At 33.7% G+C, this 20,379-nt stretch overlaps 1 protein-coding gene across 3 annotated transcripts in view; it reads left to right on the top strand.

Annotated features, from left to right (window-relative positions):
• LOC106689776 (facilitated trehalose transporter Tret1) overlaps positions 1-20,379 on the top strand; it is an 85,606-nt gene that overhangs the window by 54,039 nt on the left and 11,188 nt on the right. The window contains exons 2-5 of one of the 3 annotated variants that reach the window (XM_014434948.3): positions 3,972-4,096; positions 6,431-6,566; positions 16,180-16,356; positions 19,247-19,455. In XM_014434948.3, the coding sequence (XP_014290434.1) occupies positions 4,016-4,096; positions 6,431-6,566; positions 16,180-16,356; positions 19,247-19,455 (603 nt within the window). In that variant the 5' untranslated portion in view covers positions 3,972-4,015. Of the gene's footprint in view, positions 1-3,971; positions 4,097-6,430; positions 6,567-12,101; positions 16,357-19,246; positions 19,456-20,379 lie in introns of those variants that run through there. The other 2 variants (XM_067049707.1, XM_067049708.1) reach the window with 2 other exon arrangements.

Below are 20,379 nucleotides of genomic sequence, written 5' to 3'. Positions count from 1 at the left end.
GAAATGTTTTAAATTTAGGAAATAATTTAATAGAAGATATTATTGGGACAAAGGCAATTAGCCGGCATTAATGAATTTTAAGGAAAGAAAAGGAATACAGACAGAATAAGGAATCCTTTAGAATGACCTGAGAGGTCGAAACGTCGGATGTTAAAAAGAATAAAGTTGAGAGAAAAGAGATCAAAATTGTTTAAAAAGAATACATAACTATAATAAGGTCTATGTGGACATACGGAGTTGAGCTTTGGGGCTCCACTAAACCTTCGAATTCCTCTCCTATCCAATCATTACAATCCAAAATACTTCGAAAATCCTCAATGTCCCTTACTTTGCCACTATGTAATCATCCGTATAGACCTTAGTCTTTCATATGTAACCGTTTTAGGCTGAACCAGGTATCAATCCCTCCATTATAAACTCCCTAACCTCCCAATCTGGCTTCCTCTTCTATTCCTGATAATCCTCCGAGGAGCTTGGAATGAAGATATAAAGAGATAAGAAGAAAAGAGGATTGTTGAAAAGAAGATAGTCTCCAGACCTTCTAATGTCGAAATATTATTAAAGTGCTACCAATGGGTTATTTCTCTACACGTCTGTATTATACCATTGTAATCTAACATCACATTTACTTGGTGTATTTTTATGTACATACAATAGTAATAAAATAAATAATTAAAAAAAAAAATAATATCCAGAGTTTTAATCTCTTAATGCAAATTAAATTTAAATTTTTAAATATCGATTACTTTTTATATCGATAACCTTGTGCCTTTCGTAAATTTGAAGCTAGAAGGTTCCCCTCCTCTGATTACTAAGTAGCAGATAGCTAGTGTATTGTTATTGCATCCATGAGTCCCTAATTGCTATCGATGAGTCTCTAATTGTTATCCCATCGTCGTGGAGAAAACAATTAAGGAAACGAAAAAATAATAACAACCAAGCTGCAATTGAAGCTGCAACCAAGCTGTAAATTTCCATTGACACTTTGATGAAATGTTTCTTTAAGTCGGGAAAAGTGATTCCATGATTTAACGGAGCTGTATACTCATTAGAATTAGTTTTTATCTATTGATATGTTGTTATTTGTTGTTATATGTTATATGTTGTTACTCCTTGAGGAGTTAAGACTAGCAGCATATAGCCGATATATTTATACAATTCGTTTTGTGTAATTAGACACTTTCCCTCTCTCCTCTCTGTTGATTACATAACCGGATGAATTTCTTCGTATTACATTCAACAAATAATACATAATGTCAAGTATTACAGTTATAATAATACCTCTTTTGATTGCATAACATTTATAATCGAGATAAATCTTCTAAAAGGAGGACATATTACATCAATTAATTAATATTGGAAGAAAATAGTTGACCATACGAAGTAGATTGTAAGAAGATAGTCCGAGTGGCGGTTAATTAAGGTACCACAATAGTAAAAAAAACTATTTATTCTTTACCATATAGCACCACACTTTACATGTCTTCGTCAATGCTAAATGAAAACAATATACAAACATTGTAAAAACTGGCAGAACATTAAACTAAATATACAGGGAAAATACGTAAAACAATATTTTTTATTTAAATAAAATAAATATAAAAGAAATAATAATAACTTAAGGAAGTATACATATAGGTAGATTGGAAACTAGTTACTAATAAATACAGCCAGGTGATTAAAAATTTTTGATAAATTTATTAATTTTTTTTATTTTTCCATAACATTTACTATTCATGTTCCAACAACTTTATATTTTATATTGTAAGTGGAAATAAAGTTCCTAATTGTTTGATGAAAGTTTAGTTGTTCTGTATTTAGATGATAGGGTGAAGATACTTCCTTTGGATTATTTCATAAAAAAATTTATGTTATCTAACAACGTTTCAGGGTGATTTTTCCATCTTTAGGCAATATAATCCTTTATTATTTATCACCTAAAACCTTTATTACAAATGCTGAAATTTAAATACTTTAACAATTTTATTTTTAAACTATTTATCAATTTTTAAAATTAAAAATTTTAGAATTAGTAACAAAGTTTTAATTAAGAAATGAATAGAGTCAATAGTAAGGCATTAGATTACCTTGAGACACCGAGACATTGTAAAATGAAATAAATATGTCTTTATTAAATAATCCATAGAAAGCATCTTCATTTTCTTATTCAAATGCAATGCTAAAGTCTGAAAGCGAACAGCCAATTTAAGCTCATTGGAAATTCCACAGTGGCGTAAAGACATGGCACGTGTACATGTGAGCTACTATGATTTTCGTCCTTGGTAATGAAAACAAAACATTTTACGAAAATTGCTGATTGGACGGAAGGCGGTTGTAGCAACAAGCCCAACTGAACACTTCCTATCACGGCTTTCTAGATTGCCCAGAATTGCCTTAAAAGCTGTCGAAATTTTCGACTGTTAACGTTCAGAGGACGAACAAAATAAATTACTCCTATCATTTATCACCATTGCATTTCCCGGGCTGCCCTTGCCCTCTGATTTTGTATTCCTTCCTGTCGCTCGGGTTCCTAATTTGGGAAATACTATCATTGTTAGAAAACTATATTCAGCTCATAATGGAATATCAAATTATACTTAAAGTTTTCAAAGGTGTGATCACAAATCTTTCCAATAAACACCTTTTGTTTTTTTATAAAAAATAGAAAAAGTGACTTTCGATTGGTAATTAATCATTTATTTTTATGTAATAATTTACATTACAATACTTCTCCGTATCTTTACAACGAAATTTGTTTATAAATTATAATCAAAAATATCCGAATAGTCTTAGACAGCAAGAAGTTTTATGGATGCAATTACATAAAAGGATTATCTGAAGATATGCAGAGATCCTTCGAAGGATATGACCTGGCTGAATAATCCTTATGTTATAGATCCCCTAATAAGATAAAAAAAAAAAAAATACTGCAGCAGAATAAAAGACAGAACAGAAACGAAAATCAATCAGGATTGGTATATAAAATGCCATGTTTGAGTTGTCTAGGAATGTACATAGGAGAAACTAAACAATTGTTGGGAAAAAGAATATATCAGCATAGAAATGAAGCAAAAAATAAGGATAAAGACGCAATAAAACAGCATTGGTGCAACATGTATCCAAAAATAAGCATAATTTTGATTTTGAAAATGTTTTACATAGAGAAAATAATACATTAAAAAGAAAAATGCATAAAAAAAAAAAAAAGCAAAATTAATTAATGGAATTTGATTTTTTTGTTTTGACTGCCGTCAAAATAGCCCTGAAGAAGCCCTGCAACGTGGGGCGAAACGTTGGCTCATTAAAATAGTATAATTCTACTATTTGAGTTTTTTTGACCGCACCCGGACCATATTCCTTTCAAAATTAATTAATGATCATAATGTATGTAAGACAAATAACACATAGTTAGACTTGGTAGATTTTTAATGCTAAAATATATAGATACACTATAATCAAATTGGAATTATAATGAGAATAAGAAACGCAGTTTTTCAGGCCATTTTTAAATATTGCTCGATTTAACTATCTTAAAGTCTCCTCTTCCCGGTTGAAACAAATATTTTAAAAGTGATAAAGGACCGTCGCTTCCTGGGGGTCTTAGTGAGGCGGATCTGAGGTCGGCTAAATAATGTATTGTTGATAAAGTCATAGAGTGTAATAGACTTTGTAAACTGAATAATTACAATAAATTGAAATTGTGATATAACACATTATGATAAGAATTAATTGATTGTTGCATAATTTCCCCTATAATTTAAAAAAAAAAATTATATGTTATTGACTAAGATAAAATTTGACAAATGCAGACTAGGCTGTAACATTTTGGTAACAATATTATCTTTATAATATATTATTATCAATAAAGTAGGATAATTTATGATTCGTTATGATTTTTAAAAGTAATTCATCATGATTAGAATGTTATTGATATTTTCACCTCATTAATGGGTATTAATTGTTTGTTTCAGAATAATAAACTACTTAAACTACTGATATAAGGCTTTAATAAAAAATGTCAAAGCAAGACGTAGAAGTCGGCCGTTCGAGCCCACACCACTCCCCGCACCTCAAAATAAAGAGCATCAGCGCCCAGGTAATTAGCTATATTATGATTATATCGATTATATGATCGATACAAATATTATTGTAATCATTATATCATATATGACAATGTAAGCAGTTAAATATCTCTATATTATAAAAAACCTTATTGATCGCCGTGTAATATTTTATTTTATTCTTTCAGCGAATTGAAAACTTGAATCCTGAACAGTTAGAAAAACTTCGAACTAATAGACGAATTGAAAACTAAAAGAAAGGAAAGCTTAATATATTTATATTTATAACAGTATATTGAAAACAAAATTGCAATGCTACATAATACATGTAAATTACAGTTACAATTTGAGCAACAATTAGTACAATTATATGAATAGTTGTATAAATATCTCTCTAATATAAACAAGTAATAAAATTGTTTACGAATATATGATGAATTGGACTACACACGCACTACACTCTTACAAAAGTTATAAGAAATTTCAATTATGAGAAGAAAAACTGTTTAAAGAAACAAAAAAAACTACTATTGTCAACAAGGGCGTACCTAGGATCAAAATAAGGGGGGGGGATATTTAATCAGGTTGTAACATTTCAGCTCGGAAAACAGGAATGAATCAAAAATTTTATGAAAATGATATGATTTTCGCAGTGTTTTATTAGTTATTACAATTAGTCTTTTAAATAGTAGAATTAGTATTTGATAGAAAAAAAATTAATTTTCATTAAATTAATCATTTTTTTCACTTCTAGGGGGGCAGCTGTACCCTTCTCCCCACCCCTTGGGTACACCCACGATTGGGAAACTCCAACAGCAAGTCTTGAGTATCTCAATCAAATCTAAACAATGAATTGAGGAATTTTCTACCAAAAGTCAATACTACCATTTCTAAGTAGAATAAGATGTTTTGACAAAATAAAATTCACCACCAAAAACTTATTGAGTTTATTTAAAAATTTAAATGCTGCCCTGTTAAATACAAATCGATATGAAAATTTAAATTATATGCTTTAGATGCTCTCTTAATAATTTTCAGACAACTCTCTAAAAGTGCATCTTATATGTTGACTTTTGGAAAACTCATCGTTCAGTATTTCTTAATTGCAGGCATTATTAAAGCAGAAGATATATGAGAAGACATGATACAAACCAGAGGTTATACACCTTGCCAAGCAGGGATAGTACATCAATTCGAAGGAGTTCAGCACACCCTATATTTTGCTACATTAAGACTTTTTAATGAAGTATTTTGTTTTTTAAGAAAAAAAAATAAGTCGACTAAATTTAAAAAATGAAATTTCAATCAGTCGAAGCGGGATCCCTGTATGAAAACGATAAATGAATATGATCCAACCAAATGGATCACGTTTTGGCTGCTTTCTTCGAGAATTCGGGTGAATTTATTTCGACGAAACTTTTTCCCGTTGTCACGTTTTAAGTAATATTAATTGGCCATCCACAGCCTTGAAATGAAGTAAAGGAGGATTAAAAACTAATTTGATTTTTAATCGTTAATAGAAAAAAGGCTTGACAGGCTTAAACCAAACTTAAATACAAACCAGTGATTTCGTAGTTTCAAAGATATCACCTTTATTATGAATTTTTTATATCTCACCTTACCCTGACTGCTAGGAAATACGAGAAGCAACACATGCCTGCATTATAACCCATGATAGATCCTCTGTTATCTGCTTGGATCTTTACCGATCCTCATCCTGAGGTTCTCCGGTAGATCCTCTTCATCACGTGACGGTAAAAGTCATCCTACAAGAGGAGGTCAATTGGTATTGATATTGGTCAATATTGAAACCTGTATCTCCTCGTGAGACACTGTAAGAGTCACCCACTGAACTGTCACCAACCAGGGCCCCGTTTCATAATAAAGTACAAACTAATACTATTAGTCTTGTCGATTTAACTTAATACAATTAAACTGACTTGTACAATAGTAACTTGTACTTTAGTACTTTTTAACTTCTGTTATATAATATAATAGTCCTCCCTATTATGAAAAATATAAGAATTAGTATTATTACAACACTAGTTTCTACACTTGTACAACGAACTAATACTATTAGCTTTCATTACGAAACAGGGCCCTGGTCGACTGCCTAAGCGAGAGATTTTAACACCACGCAAGGAATGCATATCGAGCATTACAAGAAAAGTAGGGAAATAGCCCAAGATCTGGAGGTCTCCACTCTCTTGGACTCGAACTTCACAGACAATTACTTATATACACGATGTCATTGTGATAAATTTTATTGAGAAAATATTAATATTTTTTGTAATAATCTAATTTCAATAATATTTATGCCTCCCCTGTAAATAATTCATAATAACATGTTTTGACTCAATACATTTCAGCTGCTGGCGGCATGCTCCAAGTACCTTATCATGCTGAACATCGGGATGGGAATCAGTTACCCTACCATTGCCATACCGCCTATACTCAACTCCAGCACTGGTTTGTCCCTCAATCAGGATGAAGCATCTTGGTTTGGTGAGTCGCACTATATTTCGCTCTCTCACAATTATACTTATGAAACCTAGGCTTAACAAAATTTATCAGTTTGAATCGCAATGTTTACGTCTAGATTTGAAAAAATAAAAAATACAGAAGCTGTTCCTTTTGCATTTCCCTTCCTAGCTCTACTCTACGAAATCTGTAACTACTTTAGATCCTAAATATCTTGTAAACTAAATCACTCTAAAATAAAACTGAGGTGTACGTGAAATAAACGTATTCCTGTTACATTATTATTTTATTTTTAAATAGATTTTCCATTAATGTAGTTTTCCTTGACCTATTTTTTTAAATTTAATTTTCTTTTTCCATTTCTCTCAATTATAAATTTTGTTCTTTCTAGATGCCATGTTATGACAAACTTTCTTCTACCCCATCTTTCCATTTAGATATTTTTTTTCCTTCTTCTTTGCACTTTTCACACCATAGTTTTCGTTGGTAGTCTTTTCGCCAACATCTTTTTAACCTTTCCAAATCAACATAACCTTTATTCTTTCTTGTTCAGTTTTTATTTTTTTATGTCTAGATTTTTCTCGCCACTCTTCTCCGAAAGTCCATTTCCTTGGTTAATTTATACAAATACATACTATAGCGCTCTTCAGCTTATAGTTCATGACTTCTCCATCTTGGAGTAGTATTAATTCTTTATTTTTTATAAAATCAACAAAAAGTTTTTTAAATTGCATAATCATACAGAATAAACTCTACGAATCATACAATAAGTATTGACATACTTTTATTCCTTAATAATAAAAAGATTTGTAAATTCTTTGTCTTTGGGGAAAAAAACAAACAATTGATCCTTCCTGGTATATCCCAAACCAACATAGTTGGTGATTCACTTAGAATAATTTTGCAATTTAACAACATGCGCAATTCAAACTGATATCTGCCTCAGGTTTTCTATTCTCTCAAACATTCCGGGGTCTGGCTCTAGTGTGGTGTATGATAGTGTTTCCAAGATGGTTTGAAAGATTAATAGTAAGATTTGTAACGAGTAGATGCTATGTAGTTATCGTTTTCAGATATCAATGACTGATAAAGTGTTTGTTATGTAATATATCTAATCGAATCATAGCTGAAACTATCGATTATCGGTCAAATATTGGATAGAGACCGGGAGTAGATTACGTAACCCAAGTACCACTATTATTTTCACTGCCACATAAATATTAAACTTCATTTGTAAGCAATGGAGAAATATTAATCATTCTTGCGAAAATTCATAAATAATGTATTATTTTTGTACACATTTTTTTTTATTTCTTCAACTACCTGAAGTACGGAGTTGAACTAAAAATATTCCACTTTCTTGTCAGGATCTCGTTATAATGGCATATATTTTGTTTCTATCTAAACCGAGCGAATTTCACGATTTTACAAGGGAAAAAATGAACAAAAAAAAAAAATTTACATAATTAAAAAACAGTGCATTAAGGACGAAATGGAGAATAAAACAATGACACTAATTTATCAATATTCATTGAAAATTATATAAATAATAAAGGTATAAATAAATGATGATAAAGAAAATAAAAAATTGAGTTCTCTCTTACAAAACTGTAAATACGTTTTTATAGTTGTTAACTATTTCCCAATAATGATCAGCAGTAAAATTTAAATTGAAATTTCTATTAGCGAAGATTCATATTGAAAATGTTTATGGCTGTAAAATTAATTAACATTTCAAACGTAACAATCAATTTTTAATTCCGTTTTATAATTAATGACAAGAGTTTACAAATACTTCATATAGTGAGAATAATATCTTTTTTCACTTTTAATATTTTTCTAACTGAAAAAGCATTTATAGTTCACAAAAAAACTAGAAAGTATCCATTAATTCGCATCAAAGCCGTTATTAACAAAAAAAAATGATAAAAACATTGACAATCCTTGGAGAGAGAACTAACCGATTCAATATAAAGCAATACCGTAATGCTTCCTACTTCTTTGATAAGTTAACAAGATGCAGTGATTAAGCTGTTGCTTTAACAATGAACGAGTTTAGAGATGGCTGGGATGCGGTTGCAGTCCGGATGAACAGTCACATCTTGTTTTGCTGCACGTTGCTGGCAATAAAACCTAAAAATAATGTAAAATTATAATGATAACCTAAAAACAATGAAGAAGTTAGAAACAAGAAAAGGAAAGAAAAAAAATTATAATGACTTAAAATTAATTCATATTTTTAATTATCCTTACTATTACAACATTCCTTTCGGTAAATAAAAATAAAATGTTCAATATATCTGCTCACATAGTAAAACATAGTTGGAAACACCTTTTTTTATTAGTTGCAGATCTTGTCAAAAACCTTCCGGCGATGTTGTTGAGTAACTAGGCTGTTGTTCTTAGAAATCCCGGCCTAGGTAATGTTTAAAGTGAAAAAAATTCAATTACTTTAAAATTGTAACGAAGGGTGATTTGTTCACTTATGGAACAACAGTTACTGACGTGTTACCATGCACTGAACAACCAACAGTCAAAAAAGTAAAAAGTAAAAAAAAAAGACGAACTCAATCAATCAAATGCTCTTGGATCATTTTAAGGATAAGGAGACTGATATTCCACAAACTATAAGAATGACCACGGAAAGACTAAACAAGAAAATATTCAAAAAAATCCTAGGATACAAAAGCTCAGGAGGATACATCAGGCAGATAAAAGAAGAAACGGAAAGACTAGAAATAATAGACCAGGACTGTCTGAACGGCGAAAGATATAGAAAAAGACGGAAGGAAATCAAGGTCTTGTGGATAAGAGAATTTCGAAAAGGGGGTTCCGTGGACAAAAGAAAGGAAACAAACGCACGCAGAAATAGTGAGCCAAAAATGGAAGGAAAGGTAAAACAAAAACAAGAGAGAAGCTAAAAAATAAATGCTCTTGACTTTAAACAACTAAAATCATTCTTATTCTTCGATTAAATCCAGATTTACAATATATTTTTTTTTTTTTAGAAATAGATATTTTTTATTAATAAATATTACAGTTAACTACAACGTTGGGCAATGAGTAATAGTGATAAATGATCACATCCACACCAAAAAAATAAATTAATGAAAAAAATCTCTCTATATATAAAAGAGAGCTGTTGAATCTATGTCCTGGATAGACTTGGTTATTATTGGACCGATTTACCTGGAGCTTTTTGCTATATGTTCCATTTCGCCGTGGGAAGGTTTAAAGATGATGAAATCATGAGATTTTTGAGTAGAAAAAAATTTATGACCAGAATTAAGGCTCGGAGTAAAGTAGTTCTGTAAATTTTTTTTAGAAAAAAGAAAACCATATTAGTTTTCAGGGTTGTCCCAAAGTACTAAATACTATTTTTGGAAGAAATTAAAAATCATTCATTTTTCACTTCGATTCCATTCGTGCATTTTTTTTTCCTCCGTCGACTATTTTTCACATAATCGTTAATAACTCCACTCCCTTTTATCCGATTGTCACGTTCATAGAACCGTTGGAAAGCTGAATGTCTGCTCTTATAGTAGAAATCAACAAAAGTTAAATTTGATGTTTTTTTGAGGGGAAAATGTGAGTTTAAAATGAGGGGAAAAAATTCTCACGTTTGATTTTATATCTCCGGTTCTAATTTGTTTAATTAGACCCACTTTGTGCCTTTTGGTGCAGTTTTTGGAGCCCTAAAAAAATTCCAAGTTTGGTGTACATCAGTCGAGCAGTATTGAAGTTATTTCCATTTTTTTAGATTTTTAAAAAGAAATCTAAGGTCGATTTCCGATTTTCACGGAAATTCGTGTTTAGGGTTTCTCGAGGTGCTGAAAACGAATATCAACTTTGTTTCACTCCTAAAAAATCTTTTACCTCACTTTGTACAGTAACTCCGTCTGATTTTTTTCAATATTTTGAAAATTACGAGGCACAGGAAGAGTTCTTCTTTAAAAACTATTTATATTTTAGGTAGTATATACATGAAAAATAAAATTGCCCCAAAGAAGAAAAAAAAATCACCAAAATCGGACCAGTATTAACGATGATCCGGCAAAGTTAGTAGTTATCAAATACGTAACCATGGCTACCATCTAATCACATATTCCCTTCCCTATCACTCATTATATATATAAAAGAGAGCTGTCGAATCTTTGTTTTATTTTTTTTTCAAAATGTCCCATTTCGCCAAGGGAAGGTTTAGAGATAATGAAATCCCCGAATTCGCTAAGATAAAATATTTTGAAGAAAATTGAGATATTAATATAATAAAATGGATTAGTGGACTTTTTTTTATTGCTAAAAAATATTTTACCACTCTTTGGTTCAGTTGTTTGGTATAGTAATAATATTGAAGAACAGTGAGAGATTTTGTTTCAAAACTATATATGTCACTAAATCTTAATGGTTAGTTATTATTATCTTTACTTAAACTACTCCAAAATATGGTGTAAATTGGTTGAGTAATGTTGAAGCTATTAATATATTTTTAAAAATAATTATGATTGCAAATTTATAGCATTTAAACAGGATAGGACTGACCCCAAATTTATCGGGAGCTCTCGCAGATGAGGAAGCTAAAGTTACACCAGTGTTTAAATTTTTAAAAGCACATCGCCTTCTTTCAAAATTATAACTCCTCTTCGATTTTAATTTTTATTTATTTATTTTTTTGTCAATTTATTATTTATTATTATATTTTTTATTATTGTGTGGATAACTTCGTCATAATAGGATGCTCTAGGCGTTGATGACCAGAGGGTTTTACGCCTTTAAGCAACAATAAACGACAAATATACATTAATAATAATCAATCGTGTTCATTAAACCTATTTACATCCTCGAATATAGCAATAGCGAAGTATTGCCTGGTCAGCTAGTGATAAATAAAATGAACTTAATCCAACTAGGATAAAAAAAAGAAAGTAAAATTCTGAACTAGTATAACAATTAGAAAAATAAATTAATAAAAGAAGCTGTAATCACATCAACACTATTATGTACAATATGTACACTCTGGACCACTCTATCCCCCACGCTTGATGGGTAGAGCAGGATTCTTCGTGATCCCAGTTCAGCCCTCTCACCACGTCATCAATGAGCCAGTGGAGGCTGAGTAAGAGCGATAAAAGATTTACAATATTAAACTTTTAAAATATGTTTTATATTAAATCTAATTAAACGAATTAATTTACAAAAAAAATAAGACAAATGAGCGGTCTTAACAAGTGTGAATGGTATATACATTGATAAAAATATGAGACCTTGTTTCGTTCTGAACTGTGTCAGCTGTGCCAGTGTCAGTTTGTGATGAGTATGTATGTTGATGATTATGCATGTTGATGAGTATGTATGTTGATGAGTATGCATGTTGATGAGTATGTATGTTGATGAGTATGCATGTTGATGAGTGTGCATGTTAATGAGTATGCATGTTTATTATTAATACTCAACATGCATACATGAAAGTAGTGTTTACTTTTATAATAACCGAGCCAACCCCTACTATAATGCTGTAGATATGCTAAGTTAAATTGACTTATACATAAATGATTACAGTAATTCAATGTTCCAGAACAATCATGCGCTAGAAGATAAGCTCGAGGGGTAAAATTATATTTAATAAATTGTACTCCAAATAAACATTTGCAATATTGTTTAAATGCTGCATTAGCCCGAGACTCTAGAACGAGCAGGTGGGCATATCCTCCATTATTAATCAAAACATTTTATTTTATTTCTTTAAAAATATTGTTCTCCTAACAAGTAAATAGTTAGTTCTACATTTAGTAAGATTTAACTGGATGACCATCTGGGTGAGAGGAAATCCTCAGTGGCCTAAGCCCTAGATTGCAAGCTCGCAGGTAGAGAAGGGTGCACTATATTAAAAAAGTTTAAGTGCAAACAATATATGAAAAAATGAAACTTGGAACTTTTAGATCGCTTAAAGGTAAAAACTATTTATGAATTATGAAAGTGTTTGATGACAGGCACGTCATCGGCACGCGAAAGTTCCAGTATGGTTTGGAATGTGATTGTAAACTATTATTTGAAAATAAATTTGGTTTAAACTAGAGATGGGCGATTCGCTGAAGAACTGGTACAAACGGTGTTTCATTGAGTTATCGTAGGCTAGGTTCAAATAACGTTAAATCATACTGAATGAATCCTCTGGACTGATGGAATAGGTTCAAGAAAATTCCCAATCCTCGATTAGCCATGACTCATGAAAAGTAAATAAATCATTTCTTTGTGAAAAGATGATAAATTTTCTTCTTTGAGTCTCTGGTCCATATATAAATAATGGACGCATTAGGGTCTCGTATAGTCGTGTAAGGAAATATGCTTTTCGTGTGCTGAGAGGCCAAAACGATTTTCTGACAAAATTCTTTTAATTATTTCCTTATTGAGATCATTCCAGGAGTTCACTTCAAATCCAGGGTATTCGAAACTCTTTCCTTGTTGAAACATGTAATCTCCAGCCTCAAAATATTCAGCCAGGTCTCCTCCACTACCATCCCGAATGAATTTAGTTTTGGATTCATTTGCTATCAATCCGAAAGCCCTCCCAAAATTGGTAAGACCGCTCATAAGATATTCTCTGATCCAACAATAATGTCGGAGATAGTTTTACCAACCTGAATGTAGAATTCTTTGATAGACATTTCTTCCGCCAAGTTAAATAAAAAACATGTCTGTATATCCTTCTACCTTACACCTAAATTCGTTTCGAACTCTTCTGGGAAGATCTTGGTATATTTGCACGAGATATTTTGTTACTCCCATGAGCATTTTCACAGCATTGGGCATATCCACCTCCTCCAGAGCATTGTAGAATTCCTCTCTGTTATCGTTTTCATAAGCTCTTGTTACTTCAATAAAATATTATTTGTGGCTATTTAAATGTCATTATTAAATATTTGGACCCTTCTGAAATAGACTTATATTTACTCAGCATATGGTACAATATTATTACATAGCATTCTCGACATAATCATTTAGGCACCTTTGGAGCCCGTTGTAGAGATTGTACTCAGTAGGATTGTACTCACTACTTGAGTAGGCACTAACTCAGCAACCTCTATTATGCAGTGGCGTCCTTTCCATACCGGTCTAGGTGTTTTGACTTTTATTTCATAGCGATTCTACGGAATGAATAGGTTGATTACCTATAGGACATCCTCTAACCCCGTATGTCAAAAATAGCCCAAGAGAAAAAATCTACTACATGTAAACAGCCCCACTTATATTCCATCTTCATGGTCGATTCAAATCTCTTTTGTTGATACAGATCCACGTTATTGTTTTCAAGGTACTGGAGAGCTTCCTCGAACTCCTTTTGATCACGTGGTCCCACCTCCTTGGTTTTAATGGTATTTTACACACTATTTACCTTTCTGGATCCCCTGGTCAACGATAGTAATCTCTAGAAAATATCATTCTTTTGTGCGATTTGTAGGAAGTAGTTATAGGGCCGAATTTTTTGGAAGAAGAGTCATCAAGAGTCTAAGTCGTTGAAATCTAACACCTAGAAACCTTGATATTTGTACTTCATCTGTAAGCAGGTGACCAATTACTATTGATTGCACCGGAAGGTGATCTCCACTTTGTGAATATTCTTTCTCGGGAAGAGAGTATTGCCACTTAACCATGCAAAAGAATAATTTCTTCCAAGTAAGCGAAGGAAAATTTTTCATCCTGTGCTACCTGGTTGAAGAAGACAGTGTTTATGATATGGTAGTGGAAAATAATGAATACACCCATCTCTAATTTGAGTACACCTACCTCTACTCACAGCGCATCTATCTCTCTGTCCGGGAAGCCCTACTGAGGATTTCCTCTTGAAAGAGCTGTTAACATGATTGCAGTAACACTTGAGAGAAAATGTTTTGGGCAATGATTAAAATTAGGGAAAGTTTTAATGAATCTAACCCTTCTCGGTTGAGGTAAACGCATGTGCTTGCGTGTTTATGGCTGTATCTCTTTATTAATATGTAAGGCACTTAGAAAAGGGGGAATGATAATTTTTTAATCAAGTTAGTTGTTTTTCTTTTAATTACTCAAATGGTTTAGTTAATTCATTTTTTTTTATTGAAATTTAACTGCTTGTTTTTTTATTATACATAAATAATATGTAATATAGTATTCATTATTTATTTTTTGTTTGGGTATAGCTTGATTGTTTTTTCTTCTTTCCCTCTCTTAGATTGTAAGTATTATGAAACTTTGGGGCTTGAAGCCCCCATATTTTTTATAATTATTTTTATGATGTTATAGTTCTGCTAATGCCCTCCTGTCGGAGAGTTGTAGACTTCGAAAAGGGTACAAAAATCGGTATTATGCAAAATTAAAACGGATTTGTTAATAAAATTATATTTCAAAGTTGTGTGATGGAGTAAGTTAGACAAAGATGAGGTTTGATTTCTATTAATCATGAATGAAAGAGAAGCAAAGTCAATGTTCCTTAATTCCCTTTGTTCCTAATTGATGAAATATTCTTGTATGATATCACTGAGTTAGCATAGCGACCACCAAGTTCTTTAACTAATTTCGTTTTTCGAACCGTTCCAACATCAAGAGCAGGTAAGCTAACCATTTTTAATATTAAAGTATGAAATATATTTTGCTTTAATGAGATGTGAAATCCAGTATTGGCCTAGCTAAGTGGTACACTCTTTTCCGAGGTATTTCTCACTATGCACATTAAGTTACATATCCACAATCGAAGTCTGTTTTTGAATCTAAATTGTATTTCCTCCCCCTCAAATTTTTATTTTTATTTTTATTACCCTTAAACATCAATGGTCCTGTCACTAAGCACCAGTAACAATTCCAGGTTTGACATGTTTCTCAGAGATGCCGATAGCTTTAGGTTTCCCCCAAAACTACAACAGCAATCGATGTACAGACATATTCCAAGGTAAGGATTGTTCCCCTCTCAACAGTATTTATGTAAACTTCGCTGATTATGAACCAACTAGAGTAATGAATCTGTCAAAATATCTTAAGCACTGGCCTCCTAAATTGGAACAAACCCCTAAAATAGAAATTGGATCACCAAGGCTCATCAAATTAAACAGCAGCTACACCAGAAGACGAACCAGTGAGAACTATAAGTCTTATGTCCAACCATATCAACTTTCATCAGTTAGCTGTGTTCACTGTAGTGTTAGAGAAAAATAAAGTTTATAGAATTTTTACTTTGACGTCTTAATCAGATTTGAACTATAGAAGTAGATGTTTTTAGGACGAAGTGTTCGAATCCTGAGCATCAAAATGACTTGCGCCCTGTGGATCGCAATCCTTCATTTACATTATTATGTCGATCGAGCTATTACGTTGGTTTGAATTGTCCTTGCAGGCTTACAAAACAATCGTCTATTCTGATAAACGAAGGTGATTTCTTGAGAAATTCCATTTCAACAGTTATAGAAAGTGTAGTTTGCTAACCACTTGAAACATCATTGTTTTTGTAAGCTCAAAGTACATTTCATTTTTTTGTTAATATTCAGATATTGCTTAATTAAAGATTTATGGGTAGAGCGTTGGATGGATTTGGTAAGGCCAGCAGTTGTTTTGTAGTAATAAGAGAAAAGATGGTGACGATTTGTAACTTTTTCGCCTGTGAACTTTGCAGCTAGCCTTGTTTTCATCTGGCAGCCCGTGGGCTCTATAAGCTCGGTGCCGATGTCCGGCCTAGGCAGGAAGAGGTCCATGTTCTATCTTCAAATCCCTCTCTTCATAGGTTGGGTACTGCCTTTCTTCGCCGAGACTGTCTGGGAACTTTACATAGCAGCTTCGATCATGGGTATTGGTAAGTATAACTTATTTTATGCTTAATTATCTTACACACCATTGATATAAAAGATATCTAAACAAAAGTTTAAGGAAGGATATGGTAAATGAAATATACACCGATATATTCATAATGTTATATAAACCTCAATGGTTCGAACAAGATAGGTCATCCTATATGTAATGATCGTAGTTGAACGTATTTATTTCGCTGAGTGTCATACCGCGTGGACCACTGAACTATGAATTTAGAGCCTGGATTTTTGTGAACTTAAGAAAACACTCAGGTGTGTCAGAACTTACTTTATAAACTGCCACTACATTTTCACCATAGATAAACATATTTTTAACGTCTTTTCTTCCAAAATAACGACTAAAACCTGCGGAATCAAAGCAATACAAAAACTAAAAACCTTTTCAACACCTCCCATTTCCATACAGTGTTGAAAATATAACTCATACACTCAATTTCTGAGGATACCCCCTCACAAATTTATGTCCACATTATTCAGACCGCAGTTTACTAGTCTGGTATTAATGTAAAATCTAAAAAACTCTTTGATTTCCCTTCTTTTGATTTAAATATTACAGAACAAGTTAGAAGATAACGGTGTCTTTCATCAGATAAGACAAAATATATGGTTAGCAGAAAAAACGGCAACAAATTCGACGATATAGATATAGGAGGAAATATATTTAAACAGGCACAGAGGTTCAAGTATTCAAGGTCAACAGTAACTTGAAGAAAGACAAAATAGATGAGGAAATAAAAGAGAAATTAAAGTTGGGAAATGCTTCTTTTTTTTTTTTCAATTTCGAAATTGCTTTGCTTGCCATTTCTGTCCAGGAACTTTAAAATCAGAATTTACTATACCATTCCTTCCTACTATTCTTTACGGATGTGAAATGTGGCCTCTTATTCTAAGTGACGAACAGCGATTCAAGGTTTTTTAAAATAATGTATTGTGTAATAAATTAGGACCGAAAAAGAATGAGTTTACCAGAAACTTAGAAGGCTACAGGACTCCGAACCAAGGAAATATTTTTTTACTAACCCCTGCCTGACCATTTCTGACATACGAGAGAGGGGTGAGAGAGGACCATGTTTTCATTCTGTGGGACCTCCACGAAATAAAAGTCGAACCCTTCCCCTCCCCATGTCCGGATTCGAACCGGCTGCGCTGCATTTATGAGTTTGCTGAGACTGACGCCTCAACTCATTCGTCCACATCACCCTGGATATCCAAGAAGAGACATATATATACACTCACGGGTGAGGAGGTGACATATCTTGGTGTGAAGAAGATTCGATGCCACTTCTCACCTAGTGTATCTAAAGGACAGGGTGACACTGTCACTTAATGGATTAAGTAGAATAGGGGGTGCATTTTGGGGCCTCAGGTACCCTGCAACGATGACCATATATAAAGGTGTGATCTTGAGTATTATGAGGTACGCATCCCCGGCCTGGAGCCGAAACCTCACGCAGACACAGAAGAGAAGACTGGCCACCATACAGAGATTAGCTCTACTGAGTGTCACGAAGACATACAGAACGGTGTCACATGAGGCGGTGCAGGTGCTGGCCGCAGCGATGCCCCTGGACCTCATCCTCAGGTAGGATGTCCTTAAATATGAAGTAAAGAGGCAGGGACTAGAAGCGCTACCGGATGAGCTCCGAGAGAGGATCGGCGAGACTCCAAACTTGTGGAAGAAAATACTGCGGGAGGGCTCAATACAGAAGTGGAATGGACGGTGGGTAGCAAGCCAGAAGGGCGCTACTTTGAAAAAAATCTTCCCTACCGTCCCTTCCAGACTGAAGGCTAAAAGGGTCATCCCAGACTATTGGGTCTCACAGATCCTAACAGGACACGGGGGGTTTCGGGGAAAGCTGCAGAGCTTTGGAAAGAACATCGACCCCCGGTGCCCCACGTGCGGAGTTCCTGAAACAGCAGAACACATAATAGTGGAATGCTCCGCCATGGAAGGACACCGAGCCAGGCTGTTGAGAAAGACCGGGATTGTCGCCCTCGCCGAGTCGGACTTTCCCTGGTTGGTGGAAGAAGAGAATTATCCCTTCTTCAGGGAGTTCATTTACGGATGGAAGGAGGTGGTGGGCCCAACACATTTCACAATGGGAAGGACTTGACCGCCCAACATCGGCGAGCCACCAGAAGAAGATGAAGCTGACCCAGACTGAGACCAGGAGGGCTGGATCAGCCTGGTAACTGCAGGAGGCACCCAGACAGATGCGCACCAGAAGAGCCTACCGAACGGATGAAGATCATTAGGAGCAGTGGCATGCGCAATCCCAGCGCGCACTACCCCACTGCTCCGCACCCCGTATGCCAGAAATGGGAAGAGAGGGGGATAAAAAAAAACTCACTCGTCCACAAACGTTCTACGAATTAAAGGGACTGTCCCCAGTAAATATAATTCAGGTTACAGCATTGCAACAACTAAGATGGGTGTGTAAGGTTGTAAGGCTTAGTAACGGATGGATCCCTAAAATGTTTATTTTCACTGAACCAACGAATAAACATCCGAGAGGTAGACTGAAGCGTAGGTGGGAGGATTTCGTCAAGACTGATCTGGTAGATTTGGGTTTGAATGATCATATCTGGACAGATATATGTAGACAGCAATCGGGTGTATCGCCGTCGAACCCTCGAGTTTTTTAAGCCTTCATTATTATTACCATTCCAAAATAATGACAAAAAGCACTCAAACCAAAATAATTAGAAAGGAAAAACTTTTCCAGCTCCTCCTGTCTTCAGACAATGTTGAAAATATAACTCACACACCCAATTTCTTAGGATACTCCCCTCACAAACTCTAGCCCCCAGTATTCTGTTCATAGTTAACTAATCGGATGTTAATGTAAAATATAAACAATTGTTTGATTTCAGGAATCGGTTTCATGCAAGCTCCTATCGCCACTTACATCGGAGAAGTTACCCTGCCACAGTACAGAGGCCTCCTGGCCTGTATCGCCTACTGCTTCCTCACCCTGGGCTCTGTCTGTGTCTACGCGATAGATGTCATTGTGGGCAACTGGAGGCACACTGCTCTTTACTGTGCTGTAATGCCGCCACTCACTGCAGTTATTCTTTATATTGTAAGTATTAATCAATACTAAGATTGAAAACTAAAAACAAGAGGCAAAATTTAAAATTGGATGCTCCAAAACCTCCTAAATAGCCCTTAACTAAGTTTTTCTAATACCAATGATAATTGATATATTTTAATTAACAGAATTACAAATCTTATTTATGTATACTAAACAACTAAGGTTGTTCCCTTAGTCTTCCTTAGGCTGATAATAAGAGATGTGAGAAAATATTTCTGACACTTCTACAATATGCTTGTTACTGAATAACTACTTAAGAGCTGCAAGACCATTAATGGCTAACCTTGCTCCAGGTTAACTGCCTAACTGCCGAGACGCCAACTCTATACACTTCTGTCAAACTATCGTCTCATATTAATTTGTAATTATTGTTGTTAATACTTTAATTAGGCGCATATGAGATAACTATATTATAGTGTTGGCATAATTGCTTACTTGAATAAAGATCACAATGGAATCTTTTGATTTAATAAAAGCTATTGTCTTATATGCAGTATCTCTTTATGGCCTTTTGGAGTATAGGAGGTAGTAGCAACCGATCTTCCTTAAGAAAGGAAAGAAAACTCAGCAAAGGAGTGTTGTAAAAAATTGGTATTATTATTTAATTTGTCCTCAAGGTTGTATCCTTGGTCCCATCCTCTACGCCGTCTATACAGCTGACATTCCAACCAATCCTAACACTATCCTCACCACGTACGTATGCCGATGACACATGTGTGCTCGCTGTTAATAATAACCCATTAATTGTATCCCAAATTCTCCAATCCCATATCATCACAGCCCTCGAAGATTGGGGTCGTAATTGGAGGATTAAGATAAATTCCAACAAATCCCATCAAATCACCTTTACCCTTCGTCGTAAACCTACTGATGCCCTACAGTTTCATTTAATAATGTTACTCTTACCCCTGT

The sequence above is a fragment of the Halyomorpha halys genome, unplaced genomic scaffold (genome assembly GCF_000696795.3).
Source record: "Halyomorpha halys isolate HHAL.00 unplaced genomic scaffold, Hhal_1.1 Scaffold1464.1, whole genome shotgun sequence".
Taxonomy (NCBI): domain Eukaryota; kingdom Metazoa; phylum Arthropoda; class Insecta; order Hemiptera; family Pentatomidae; genus Halyomorpha; species Halyomorpha halys.
This window is presented reverse-complemented; position numbering and strand designations above follow the sequence as displayed.